This window comes from Miniopterus natalensis, chromosome 15 (assembly GCF_054644295.1).
Source record: "Miniopterus natalensis isolate mMinNat1 chromosome 15, mMinNat1.hap1, whole genome shotgun sequence".
NCBI classification, from domain to species: Eukaryota; Metazoa; Chordata; class Mammalia; order Chiroptera; family Miniopteridae; genus Miniopterus; species Miniopterus natalensis.
Window position 1 is genome coordinate 45,355,180 of NC_142095.1, and position 14,390 is coordinate 45,369,569.

The window sequence follows — 14,390 nt, forward strand, 5'->3', positions numbered from 1 at the left end:
TCAGTATGTCTAAGGAGGAGGTAGGTTATTTTACTGAAATTCTGAAGGACAGCAGAAGCTTAATTCCTCTTAAACCTCTTGAATTGTAGCAAACACGTAAACTGGTAGAGCAACACACTTGTATGATGTTTGAGCCATGAACACACATGAAGTATCATCTGCAATAGTTTGTAATGAGATAGAAGGAAATGTTTGGATGGATTCACTGATATTCGGGATTCTCTCTGTTCTGTGTCTCTTCTCCTGTCAGCCTTTTGAGACTACTCGGCCTTAGCAGTCCCTGTCTCCAGGTTCCTCTGAGCCACTTTCTTTACATGGCGTCTTCCTGGCTATAGAGAAACACTTGTATTTCGTTTTTACTCTGACAGTTACTAAAAGAAGACATCTTGATACATAGCTTGTGGAGTAATTGTTTTTTCCCTTTTAACATTTAAAACCCTAAATGGCCCAAAGAGGGATTTTTCTAATGGAGTTGCTGAGAGCCCTGTAAAGCAGTTGTTACTGTCGCTCCTGCTGGTTTCTCCTGTTTGGTGCTGGCTGGCACAGTGAACATCCCTTCCTGTGGCAGAAATAACGTCACCTGGAGCCTGGAAATACGGGCCTCTCTTCTAGCTAAAGGAAAAAGATCATACGATTTCTAGCTCATCAAATGCTGAGCACATGCTAATGGTCCAGATTGCAATTTTATTGGGAATGATGTTTTTGGGTATATGACAGAAAAAATTCTTACTGAGATACCTCCGTTTCTATATTCTTTTGGTCTGCAGACACATTCCTTAACCCAGCGGAGAGCTGTCCAGGGTAGAAGAAAACGATTTGATGTGTTATTAGCCGAGCACAAAAACAAAACCAGGGAAAAGGAATCGATGCGCCATCTGGACTCTCAGCAACCAACACAGCCTCTCAGGGACCCGCATCCCGCCCCTCCTAGAACTCCACAGGAGCCACACCAAAACCCTCACGGAGTGATTCCCCCCGAATCAAAGCCTTTCTTAGCTAGTAAACCTAAACCTCACACCCCCAGTCTTCCAAGGTAAGCCAGGTTTTCCAGCTCTTTCCCCCTCCTTCCCAGAGCAGACTTGGAGGTTCTGTCAACCCCAGTGCGGTCGTGATGTCGAGGGCTGTCCGTCAGGTTCACTGTGAGATGAGATGGTTTTAAATTGGGCTTCACTCTAGTGGAACGTTGAGGTCGTCTTTGGGCTCTCGGCCCAGTGCCGGCAGCAGCATAAAGCCAGCGTCGCCTGCTCCCCACCTGCTCACCGTTCGGTGTCTCCCAGGCCCACTGAGCCGGCGACACTCGGGTCCTGCCTGCAGGTTAGGGGCTGGGACATTTCCCATGGCTTTGGCAGCAATTTCCCATCCATTTGTCTCGCTTCTCGCAAATGCAGCATTGGGAATCCCTTGCTGGGGACATTCAGCCTAATTTTTTCAGCATCCATTTATCAGCCTGTTTTTTTCATTCATTCATGTGGGACTTTGGCCTAAACATGTATTAGGCATGTTAGCCATGCACTAAGCCATGGGTCAGAGTGTTCTACTGAGAACTCCCCATGCACAGCCCTCAGAGACAGTGCTGGAATGTATACGTGTATGTCTGTGCTTGCGCAGTTACCCAAGTTGAAGTGAAGGGCTTTGTACCCAATTTCCAGAGTGAAGGCACAGAGAAGGAGGCCTCCAGTGCTGACCGTGGGCAACAGGGTTTCTGCTTAGGGATGTGCCAGCCCTTGTTGCCGTTGCCTCACGTTTCACACTCATATGTCTGATCCGTGAAATTATCGCATGAGGGGTGGAAATGCCTCCCTTGTGGGAACCCAAGTGTGAGCTTGAGCCTGTCCCCAGGAGCCCTCTGGTTTCTGAGCAACATGGTGGAAGAGCAGTCAGGAGGCTCCCAGAGTGTGACCAGGCCCCTCCATGATTCCTTAGCAAGTCCTTCCTTTGGCCACCTTCTCACTACAGTTTTTCCATCTGTCAAAAAGTAAGCTTAATTTTAGACCCACTAGGCTTTTGTATGTGGAGGAAAAAAGCATCGCTGTCCTTGAGTAACAGGCTTCAGGGTCGCTCTTCGCATACAGTAGTAATGCTCCCTGGTCAGGTTATCTCCTCCTGTCCCTCTGAGGTGGTTGTAGAGCATTTTGTCAGTTACCTCATTCATTGCCGTAGGAACCCAAATCCAGGTGAAATTTAAAGAGGAACCAAAGAAAGGATTCTCTTAGATTCCATGTATGTAGTTCCTTCATTTAGGGAGACTAGGAGGAGGACCTGAGCCCCCAAGTGGCTGTAGAAAGGAGAGCTAGTTACAGGTCACCTGGGCTAGACCTGGCAACAGCTGCATTTGACATCCTGCAGTTCAGGGGAGAGGATCCTGCACTCCCGGGCCACCAGGCTCAGGTTTGCCCAGGGCTAGTGGTGTTCCCAGTCCCCTAGGTGGTTTTGGATACGTTGTTGTATCTGAGTTAAGGCGGCTGATTCCCAGACTTGTGATCTGATCAGTGCTGCACTTTCTGCTCACCAAGGCCTCCAGGCTGCCCTGCTCAGCAAGGTGGGAGTGCCCCCATTGACCCTCCTCCAGTCCATGAATCTCCACACCCTCCCCTGCCTGCCACTGAGCCAGCTTCTCGGTTATCCAGTGAGGAGGGAGAAGGCGATGACAAAGAAGAGTCTGTTGAAAAACTGGACTGTCATTATTCAGGTCATCATCCTCAGCCAGCATCTGTAAGTTCCACATCCGCCCCGCGTTGATCTTCCCCACACAGCAGGGACAAGACACTGCAGGGGGGCCGCGCCAGGGACCTTGGCATGCCCATACCCGTGGGACACGGTAAAGGTGTGAGAGCAGCTCAGAGCAGGGTGCCCAGAGGCGGCATGCACTGTGTCCTGGGACGTCTCATGCTTCTCCCTTTCTCTCCATGAAACTCAGGGCCAGGCATTGTCACGCTCATGCTTCACAGCCTGTGGCACTCAGAGTCAGCTGTCTTTCACTAGCTCCATGCCTGCAGGAGAGGACCCTTCCCGGTGTGCCGCTGTCCGAGGTAGCAAGCATGGCCCTTGTGCTCTCTCTTTCAGTTTTGCACATTCGGGAGCCGGCAGATTGGAAGAGGCTATTATGTGTTTGACTCCAGGTGGAATCGGCTTCGCTGCGCCCTCAACCTCATGGTGGAGAAGCATCTGAATGCGCAGCTGTGGAAGTGAGTGCCCGTCTCACCACCTGGGATGGGAGAGGGGTCCAGCTTCTCAGCACTGCATCCTCTTTATTTCTTGTGGGAGTAGTTTAGTGAAGATATGTTTATCTGAATGAAAGCGCGGGCTGTGACTTGCCCGCCTACTCCCCATGCTTTTTTGGTTCCCAGGACTGGGTCCCACAGCCTGTCCTTTAGGCTCTGACTTTCTCAGCCACCTGGTGGCCAGGAGAAGCCACTGCACCCAGTGAGCACGAGCTCCTGTACTTAACTGAGAGCAGGGCTTCTCACAGGTGCCAGTGCCCATGCCTCGTCTGGGATCTTGTTTTGAGACACAGATCCTGATGAAGTAGGTCTGGAGTGGGACCTGGGGACTCAGCATTTGTACTAAGCTCTCAGGTAATGGCAGGTGCTGTCCTCCATAAGAGTACAGGGATAGATGGAGGCCAGCTTCATAATCTTGGGTTCACGTTGGAATCTCCTGGAGAGATTTAGAAATTACTGGTGTCTGGGCCCCACCTCCCAGGGACTCTGGTGTTCGGTGGAGCCAAGGTTGAGAAGCACTGACTCAGGGCCAGAGCCACACTTTTTTGTTCAGTTGATTTTTTAGAGGGGGAGAGGAAGGGAGAGAGTAAAAGAGAGAAACATCGATTTTGCTGTTCCCCATCTTCATTCATTCATTGGTTGATTCCTATATGTGCCCTGACTGGGGACCAAACTCGCAACCCTGGTATATCAGGATGACACTCCAACAACTGAACTACCCAGCCAGGGCCAGAGCCACACCCTCGAATGGGAGTTTTAAAGCTGCTGCAAACACTTGCAGTAATTAATTCCTTTTATTTGTAACTCTAGTTCTTTAAAAGCTTGTGGAAGGCACTTTGGCAGCAGTCAGGCCAACGTTCTCACTTGTTTGGAAAATGAGGAACTAGAGCCCCCGCTGGCTTGGGGAGGGGATCAGCTGGGGCTGCCGGAGGTCAGGGCCGAGCAATCCTGGTACTCACCACCCCCTCAGCCATTGTCAGGTCGGCCACCTCAGTGGCACTCTGCCACAGAGGTTTAGAAATGTTGGTGCTGTCACATTTTAAAATCAGAGCTAAAATAAAAGGGGGCCTCCCTGTTTTGACTATTTAAATGGCTCCCCATCCCCAAATGAATACCTTGCCCAGGTACCATTAATAGAATACACTGTTTCCACACTATGACTAGAAGTCCCCTGAGATTTGGGACCTGTGGTTAGGACCAGCAGTTGTCATTACTTAGCTTGCCCTACCGCCTTCCTCATTCGTGACTTCTCTTGGCATTCAGAGCTCCGAGTTCCCGGCACTGTGCTGGCTCTGCCGTTAGTGGTGAGTAAGCTCCCTCTGCAGAGGGTCAGACTGTGATCAGCAATCACAGTAGAGCCACCTGAGTTTTCCAGAGTCTGGACCAGGGCAGTGTGAGTCCAGGGATGGTCAGGACAGGTTTCCTAAGAGAGTGATGATGGACTGTAACTAAAAGGGGGAGTAGAAGTTGGGGTAACAGTGCTCTGGGCAGGAGATAAGGGGTCTTAGGTTGCAGGCTCTTCTCTGAACGATTGGCAGCTGGAATCAGGACATGGGGTGGGGTGGGGTGGGGTGGGGTGTGAAGTTGGGTGGCAGCCACCGGAAGGCACGTGGGACCTGAGAGCCCCAGGGGAGGCATTAAAGAGCTTGAAGGAGAGGAGTGGCAGAACTGAGTCTGCGTTCAGGACCCTCTGACAGCTTGTGTTTCTCAACCCTGGTGGTGTAGGAAGTGCCTGTGAGTGGTGTGCTGACCGGGACTCACTCCCTCTCCTTTCTACAGGAAAATCCCACCGGTGCCCAGTACCACGTCGCCCGGCTCCACACGTGTTCCTCACCGGACAAACTCTGTGCCCACATCCCAGTGTGGGGTCGGCTGTCTGGCAGCAGCCACTGTGTCTGCATCCCCAGCCCTGCTCTCGTCCACCTGCATCTCCCCAAACAGCAAATCGGTACCAGCTCACGGAACCACACTAAATGCCCAGCCCGCCGCATCCGGGGCGATGGATCCCGTGTGCAGTATGCAGTCCAGACAAGTGTCCTCCACCTCGTCCCCTTCCACGCCCTCTGGCCTCTCCTCAGTGCCCTCTTCTCCTTTGTCCAGGAAACCTCAGAAGTTGAAATCCAGCAAGTCTTTAAGGCCCAAGGAGTCTTCTGGTAATAGCACGAACTGTCATACCACCAGTAGCAGCAGTACCAGTGGCACCTCAGGAAAGAAACGCAAAACTAGTTCTCCACTGTTGGTTCACTCGTCCTCCGCCTCCTCTTCTTCTCATTCCATGGAGTCTTTTAGGAAAAACTGTGTGGCTCACTCGGGGCCTCCCTACGCCCCCACAGTGGCGTCTTCCCATGGCATCGGCCCCAACTGCGTGACGAATAAAGCAAACTCGGCGAGTGTCCGACACGAGCCATCAGGGAGGGGCGCCCCCGGGGGGAGCCCTGCTGAGTCCATCAAGAGGATGAGTGTGATGGTGAACAGCGGCGACTCCACGCTGTCCCTGGGCCCGTTCATCCACCAGTCCAGCGATCTGCCCATCAATTCCCATGGCAGTTTCTCACACTCACACACTCCTCTAGACAAGCTCATAGGAAAGAAGAGGAAGGGCTCGCCTGGCTCGAGCGGCGTCAGCAGTAGCAAACCCACGAAGGTTGCCAAATTGCCAGCCCTGAACAACGTCCATCTGAAACACACAGGCGCCAGCCCAGGGGCCCCAGGGCTGACGAACAGTTCCTTCCTTCATCAGGTAGGAAATGGACTGTGGGCCCCAGGCGGGTGCCATTCCCTCTCCCTTGACATCTTTCGCCATCTTGGACACCTGGGTGGTTGGGTTGTGAGGTTTGCCTATAAACAGATGTCCAGCTTTCTGCTGTCTTTTAAGAAAAGGAAGAGCTCGTGGCCATATGAAGGTAAAATAGGCTCCCTCTTGGCCAGAATTTTTGATGACCTGGAACGTGCCCCAGGGTCAGGAAGCCATGCAGTGCATTTCAGCAGATAGGGCCGTGACACTATCGGGCGTGCATGGCCAGTGAGTGGGTTCCCGGGGTCGGTGGTGTCTGCTGCTCAGGAAGGAGGCAGGCTGTGTCCTGGAGAGCAGCTCTATAGCGTGTCCTCGGGAAAAAGCTGGGTTAAGACCAGGCGGACCTAGAAAGGGATGATTAAATTTTAAAAAGAGCTTTTAATATTTTTTCCTTCAGAGAATTTTATATTTTCTGGTTAACTGTCTGTATATTTTCCCCTTCCTGTTTTCCAGGGAGGCAGGAAAAACAGCATAAGTACTATGCAGCTGTGAAAAAGGCGGCTCTCTTATCCTTTGAGACAGCGTGGAGGGACCTGCAGGCTGTTGGATTCTTAATTAACAGTGGCTTTCTTGCTTAGCTGCGTCTGCTTTCCCCCCACTCCTCCCCCTGTTACTGTCCCCTCCTGGCCTTCTCTCCTTCAGCCCTTCCTCCAGCTCCCTTTGCTCTAACGTCCAGCTCATCTCTCATCTTGTTATTTCATCCATCAGGATATCTCCTCACCTTGCTTACGAACAGGAATTTCAGCAGCATCACCCCCGAGCCCTGGTTTAAAATGTGAGGCTCTTTTTGTTTGTTTTTTCCTTCCTCATCTTCAGAACCTAACTCAAATGCCAGGTTAGGACTTTTCCAGAAAATACCAGGGGCATATCCAGTATCTGTATGAATTAATACCCACAGCCAAAGATTTGGGGGAAGTAATTATCCATGAATTTAAATAGCAGCTGCTTGAATTCTATTTAGCCTCAAATACACATGGGCTGTGTGTATTATTTGGCTCTTCGATCGGGGCATCCTGACCGTGTGTGTTTACTTGTTGGTTTGTAGTTACTGCTTACATGTAGTTTACAATAAGCATAAAACTGCAGTGCAGACACCACAGGAAATGGTACCCCCATCCCCTAAAACTCCCTTCTGAGCGTAGTTTCCCTTACGAGTGAACTCGCAGGAGGGCTGTGCCATTGCATTGCGATGCCCACTCTGTTACGAGTACAGTCTGCCTGGTGGAGACATGCTGAGCCCCTACTGCCCCGAACAGAAAGGAGGCGGCGTGGCTGGGCGGCGCCCGAGAGCAGCAGTGCCTGTGGAAAAGGGCAGTGGAAGCCCCATCTGCTCTCACTAATTTGTTACCATTTTAAGGAGATACTGCACACCCAGACTTGGGTCAGAAAAATGGCCACCTTTTAAAGCTGTGTAGTTCTGGTTGTCTTTTGTTTTTTAAGCTAACAGCCCACACAGGCCAAATTTGGCTCCTGAGGTAGCAGTTTGCCACCTCTGATTTCCACTGTCTGGGGGCTGTGTCCCACTAGGACCAACAGCCCAAGTTTCCATTCTATTCTTTAAATTTGTTTTCAACAAGTTTGTATTTGGGAATGATTTCCTGCACACATCCTAGGGGGGCCCACGGCTAGAAATCAGAGGATCCGTGAACCCCCAAAAAGTGTTGTATGTTTTTATGTCTGTGTTCATCTCCTGCAAGAGAGATCCTATAGCTTTAATTCATATCTCAAAGGGACCCAGGATTCCAAAGCCCTTTAAAGAATGCTGCTCTTAGAAAAGTAGCTACCTCACCTCGCTGTCCCTCATAGAGCCGACGTTAAAGTAGAGATACTGAGCTGGTTGAAGCCCCTAAACAAGGGAACGGATGCAGTGGGACATGCTGGAAAGCCTAGAATGTGCGACTCCCAGTCTGTTCATGGTCAGAGTTCCCTCTCCCCCAGCGTGGGCACTGCTTTGGGTGTGAGTTTTCACACCTGTGCCAGCCAGCCCCTTTGCCCTTGTTCAGTTCTCAGGTGACAATCTGGAATGCCTTCAAGGAGAAAGGATCAGCAAATAAAACCAAAGACAAACATGTGAGCTTTTCCTCTCAGCTAGAAACCCAGCCTGCAGCTCTCCTAGACAGTTTCCTAAAACTCGGTCTTGGGAGTGTTTGCGATCTTGCTCCCTGGCATATGTCATCAAAAAACAAAACAAAAAACCCCTCAGTCTTTTAGAATGATTGTGCCCAAGAGCGGTGATGGCTTTTGAAAGCTGAGACCAAATTCTTTAGCGGCCTGCTCCTGGCCTCCCAGTCAGTGAGGACTTCAGGGGCCTGTGGCCTTGGGATGTTCTTGTTTAGTATTAGGGCAGCACAGCACACAACCTTCACTTACCTTTTCACTGTTTCCCCACCTCTCTGTTTTGAAAGCCAAAGACACGTCCCTGACAACTGAAAATAGCACGGGGAGGAATAATCTGGACACTTTTGACGACAAGCTACACCTCCACTCAGCACTCTGGACTCCAAGATGCCTTTGAGTCTGTTTTCCCAGCCTCCTGTGGGCCTCAAGGGTAGAGCTCTGCGGGCTGTTCTAACGAAGAGTCCCCGAAGCTGTGTGTGCAGCAGTGAGGACTCTAAAGGACACTGGATCAAGTTCAGCCACCGGATTGCTTCTATCAGTGTTAAAGTGGTCTGGACTGCTCGTTACCAATCTGTGAGAAATTTTTGTTTTGTTTTTTTAACTTGCAGTATATCATGGAGCCACTCTTCGAGTAGATTGGCTGGGTGAAAGAATGTTCTGGCAAGAACAGTACTGTAGACTTTTCTCCCTCCCTCCTCTCCCTGCCCCGATTCTTTTTCACACTGTCCTCTGCAGGTCACGCTGGCGGTTAGGCACCTTAACTGGAGACACCTTCCAGAGGGGAGAAAGCACTGCCCTGAGCAGCCTCCGGAGAAGGGAGCCTGTCCCTGGGTTGTGATATCAGTGTTCCAGGAGTGGGATGTGGATGCTAGCTCATGCACCATGACAAAATAGCTTGTATTTTGCCCAGCGTTTTGCAAGTAATTTGGGATAAGAAACTGCCAGAAATTTTCTAACTTATAGACTGGTTTACAGCAAGTATACACTGTTTTAGAGGCTTACTTTTCATGGTACAAAAGCAGTTCTGTGTGACTTTAAAAAAAAAGAAGGAAACATGCAAACTAGTTTTGATAATGGAAAGCCAAATTTGGAGGAGGGGAATAAAAATTATATGGGGAAAATTTTTTCCAAGATTTCCAAAGAGGTGGAATTTTTCTATTCTTTAACTCTTCATTTTAAACAGTGTGGGTTGGCTGTCCTGCCCAGTCTCCTGTTTCCAGAAAATTGCCTTTATGAAGTGAAATTATCAGGATGCAGCAGAAACTGTCATTCACAAAGTCATTAACTGTTTCCAAGGCACTCTCCGCACTCCCCCCTCTCCTCTGGACCCTGTCCTGGGTCGAAGGTAAACTGCCTTGGGGCCCCTCCCGCACTGTGTGTGCATGGCCCACTGCCATCTCAGAGGCTTATTTGGTTGCCACTGGGGTAGCGAGCAGGTGCCCGGGAGGGAAGGGCGAATCTGTGCACATCCCATGCAGGGGTGACGGGTGCCACCCGGTGTTTCCCCAACACCCTCTATCCTGGGACTCATGCCAGCCATCTTCCTGAGAGTTTCAGAGACCCTCCAGGGTATTTTTTCCAGGCCCCACCCCAAAAGAAGGAGCTTAATATATTACAACATCATTGTTGAGAAGGAATTTGGGGGTAAGTTGGAGTATTTTAACAGGTGATTCCACCACCACAGCTCCTGAACGAGAGCCAGGCACCTGTGCTTAGAACACACGAAGTGGCTGAACACAGGGTCCATTTCCCAGGCCCTGGGCACCCCCGGGCAGGCCCGTCCTGCGGCTTTTCCTCCCTACAGTTCTCGGGTTACTTCAGTTTCAGGGAATTTCAAGTCAACAACAGGTAGAATGAATAAATACTTGGTTACCAGCCTAATAATGTGAATTGCTACAGAATTAATCTTATTATGTAAGAAAACAAAAACTTTATGCAGATACTTTAGCTATAAATTGATGTAAAATACTGATTTTTTTTAAAAAATGGATGGGGAGAACAGTCTCTTGTTCACTTATGCAATCGATCAGTACATGCTTTTAAACGATGCTGTAGGAGAGCTTAGTCAGGAGAGGGCCTGGCCAGGCCAGTCTGGTGTAGTCAGGGCACATCTGCCTGGCTGTCCCATCCCAGTGGAGGGCAGGAGGTGAGAGGGAATCGGGACGCTCTGACGTGATTCCTTGGTGACAAGTGCAATGGGGTTTGGGTAGAAGTGATTTTCAGAGCCAAGGGGACTTGATGGGTATAAATAAAGTTGCTCTTAGCAATGGAGTTTATAGACAGATCATGTTGTTCCGAAAGATGTAACTAGGATCCACAGTAGCGAGTTGGTTTAGAATAATGCAGATGTACCTGGAGTAGCGGGATTGATCATTTGATTTCTTAGACTGAGGTTTTAATTGGGTTTTATCCTGTCTCCCGATAGTACAAAGAGCATCGGGATTAGGAAATTAGCCATTTTGGATTCTGCCTGCCACAAACAGACATATTCTAAACAGTGCTATTAAATTTTAGACTGTTGTTCAAATATTTTATTTTCTCCTACAACTACTTTTTATTATGATGAACAATTAAGACCATTTAAAACGGGAGTACAAGTATTTTTTTGAATTAAATTAACATGCAAAAACCAAATTTGCAGTGGTTGGGTTGTTTCTAGACAGACTTTGGTATCAACTTAAAACCAAGATAATTTTTATATTCTTTCCAATAGAATTTCATGACAACTCCTGCAGTTTTCTTAACCTAAAAAATAGTGCTGCGATGATGAACAAAGAATTATACAAAACCTACTTTTGTACCTTTATTTTGGAATTTCTTGCTCTATTATGAATATGGAAGTGTCCCTATCTCAGAAGACGTATTTTGTTAAAAATGAATTGTACATATTTAAATATGTATTTTTGCACAGGTCTTTTTTTCTGATATCCTGTTTTGGTACAATTGAGATCATCTAGTATTTATTTATTAATTAATAAAAGTAAATACCTTTTTATAATTTGAAGTGGTTCACTGCCAAGCCAATAGTTCTAGAACCTGCCTCCTCTACAATGTAAGGGATGCCTCTGTCCTGTGGACGTCCCTCTGTCCCTTTAACGTCTCGGGAGTGGATTCAGACCGATGAGTGGGCATTGCTTCTCCTGGTTGCCTGGCTTCCTGTAGACGACATGGAACTAAGTGACACACTGCTTTTCTTTTGTTTCATGTGAGAGAGAGTGCGCGCCTGTGTGTTTGTATGTGTATTCTCTGAGCACATGTGTGTTGGTATGTGATGTGGTTTAAAACTAATGGAAAAAAACTGAAAGTGCCTGAACCTAGTTTTAAGCTTAGACAGATTCTCTTTAAAAAGACTTGAATGTTCAGTTGAACTCTTGGAGTTTGCTTTTCCCACCTAAATACTGTTTCTAAAAATTTAGGGGAGGAGTTGAATACCACCAATGCTGGTAATTTTATAAGGTATTTTAAAATTCAGACTTTTTGGTTCACAGTAATTCAACTGGTGGTGGATGCCTAGTGGCACCGAGGGTTACAAATCTTTTGTCAGCCAGCAACTTACATGATGTGTCCATTTTGTTACTCACTCATGAAATATTGAGTTTAAAGAGAATATTTAAAATTTTTGTATTCCAAAAATATAATACAAAGTACCTCTGAGAACATTGAAAATAAATGTGTAATTTGGAAAATAATTTATAAAGGCAGCTGTCTTCCTGCAAGAGTTCTGTTGCCAAGGAATTTCTTAATCTCTCTCATTCTGCCTTGGGGGAAAATGTTGGGCTTTGGAAAATGATTGTTAAAAGTTTCATTGTTCAGAAGAAAATAATCATTTTTACATTTTGTGCAAAACATTTTACATTTTCAGATCATTGAAATGAGCACTACATACTGTCAGGTGAATGTGGGGCTTGGAAGCATTTTGCTGTTCTTGAGCTTGGTTATAAAAGCAATCTCCTGTGTTAAACGTGTGACTGGCTTGATAATTTGTACACAGAATCAAGAGCATCTCAGCTGGACTTTGTGTTGGCTGCTGTATAGAACAAGAACAAATGTCAAGGGATAGAAAATTACTTTGGATATTTAAAAGAGAAGAAATATATAGTCTATTTGTTTTGTAACAAGTTTCTGTAAATAAAATAATTTATACTATTTATAAGAAAAAGTTGTGCTTTGCTTTATGAGAAATTAGTTTGTGGAACAAACATGTTACTAAACGGGCAATAAAATTAGGACTTCTCAATAAATAAGGTTGGCTGCATGAACTGTTTCAGCGTTTCTGCCTCGTTGTGACACTGAGCCCTCTTTATCAGACACCCTTGTGAAGCGCCTCCCGTCAGTCCCCTTCTCTGCCAGCCAGGTGCCCTGGGCCTGGGGTGTTTCCATCCTTGGGCCCTGGGGATGAATTGGTGACTGCAAACAGAGACACCGCTGCATTCCTGCCCTGCAGGTTTGTCAACAGCGGGGAGTTGACAGATTGAGAAACACACCCTACTTGTACTTGTTTATATGTAAATTTGATGGCAAGTGGTCAGTTTGGGTTGAGGTAAGCTTTTTATCCAGAGCTGGCATGGTCTCTTCCTTGTTTTTACAAACCTCTTTATTTGGCAGTACAAGTGCATTTTAGTATTACTCGGAGCAGAACATAATCTTTTATTTCTAGAAACTGGCCAGTGTTATCATTTACAAATAAACCATTCCAGTAAAATAAGGGAAGCAACGGATTTATGTGTGGAGAAAGCAACCATTTCTGACATGAAGCTGCCAGGCTGGCTTCCAGCCCACTGCCCCATGGACTCCCTTTCCCTCCTGGACCAGCCAGCGACTCAGCTGCCTTCCTAGGAGCTCCTTTCGCCTGGGTGTCCCCCTTACACATCCTGGGAAAAGATTCAACTCCACAGTCTCTTACCCTTTTTTCTTCTGTTCCCTTCCTTGCAGGTGACCTGACTAAGGAGAGCAGAAGATCCCAGTGCAAGGAAGGGGGTTGGTAGTGTTGGCTCTTGGTGTGTTGGGAGCTCACGGCAGAAAGGTAGGTGAGGCGGCAGCCAATCAATGTTTCTTTCTCATTGATGCTTCTCTTTCCTCTCTCTAAAAAATCAATAAAAGCATATTTTAATATTGTTTTATTTTTAGAGGGAAAGGGGGAGAGAGAAACATCAATGATGAGAGAGTCATTGATCGGCTGCCTCCTACACGCCCCCTACTGGGGATCGAGCCCACAACCCTGACCGGGAATCGAACCAGTGACCACCTCTTGGTTCATGGGCTGACGCTCTAACCACTGAGCACACCGGCAGGGCCATAAAAGTGTATTTAAAAAAAAAATAATAGTAAACTAAAACCGCATCACTGTCCTGACCGGTGGCTCAGTTGGTTGGAGCGTCATCCTGTTCCGGGCTATGAGTTCGATTGCCGGTCAGGGCACATGCCTAGGTTGTGATTTGGTCCCCAGTCAGGGCGAGGACAGGAGGTCAATGTTTCTCACATCACTGTTTCTCTCTCTCCCTGTAAAAATCAATCAGCATGTTCTCAGGTGAGGATTAAAAATATAAATAAAACCCCCATCACATGGGACCCTCCAATAAGGAGGACATAGTGGCCTGTAAGAAGAACCTTAGAACAAAACTTACAAAGCTGTTGTAATAATCCAGGTAAGAGTGACTGCGTTTCCAAACTAAGGTAGTGACCTCGGGGAGAAAAGGGACCGGCTGCAGAGATCTTTTAAAGGTAGAACCCCTAGGCCTTAAGGTCTGATTATGTCGAGCACTGAAGGGGACAGCAAGTCTCAAAGATACGCATAGATTTCTAGCCTGGCCAAACGGGCCAATGAGCTTTTAAGTGAAATACATGGTAGGTATGTGACAGAAAAGGAAAGAACACAGTGATGAAATTGAGTTACAGGTGGGAAACTGAGTAACCAGAGGCTGTATCTACAGTCTGGTTCCAGCTTTAGAGGGAGGTTTGAGGGGATAAAACAGCTGGAGGGTTGTCTGTCACTTCAGGTGGGAGTGAGTGAGTTCATGGAGGGGCTGTTAGATCTGGCTTGTTATGTTAAAATAATGTTTATGGGCCCTATGTTTCCATTTCCTTCCCTGAGAAAAGGGAGTGTGTGGTCCAAGCTGGAGGGCTTATGTCTTTTCCCTAACAACCTCCATCGTCCTTTTCCACTGAACTGGCCCTCGATGGGCAGGAGTCAGTGCACGAGGCTGATCTGTGTCCGCCGTTCACTAGAGAACCTTTTTTTTTTCCTGCCACAGATTCTG

General features: G+C 47.7%; 1 protein-coding gene across 3 annotated transcripts in view; it reads left to right on the plus strand.

The window, feature by feature from the left end:
* Positions 1 to 12,388, plus strand: part of ATXN7 (ataxin 7) — a 125,102-nt gene extending 112,714 nt beyond the window's left edge. For 2 of the 3 annotated variants that reach the window (XM_087825074.1, XM_016223099.2), the window contains 6 exons: positions 768 to 1,033; positions 2,514 to 2,712; positions 3,064 to 3,185; positions 5,001 to 5,961; positions 6,724 to 6,790; positions 8,421 to 12,388. In XM_087825074.1, coding sequence (XP_087681200.1) covers positions 768 to 1,033; positions 2,514 to 2,712; positions 3,064 to 3,185; positions 5,001 to 5,961; positions 6,724 to 6,790; positions 8,421 to 8,530 — 1,725 coding nt within the window. In that variant the 3' untranslated portion in view covers positions 8,531 to 12,388. The remainder of the gene's footprint in view (positions 1 to 767; positions 1,034 to 2,513; positions 2,713 to 3,063; positions 3,186 to 5,000; positions 5,962 to 6,723; positions 6,791 to 8,420) is intronic. The other variant, XM_087825075.1, reaches the window with a different exon arrangement.
* Positions 12,389 to 14,390: the final 2,002 nt, after the last annotated feature.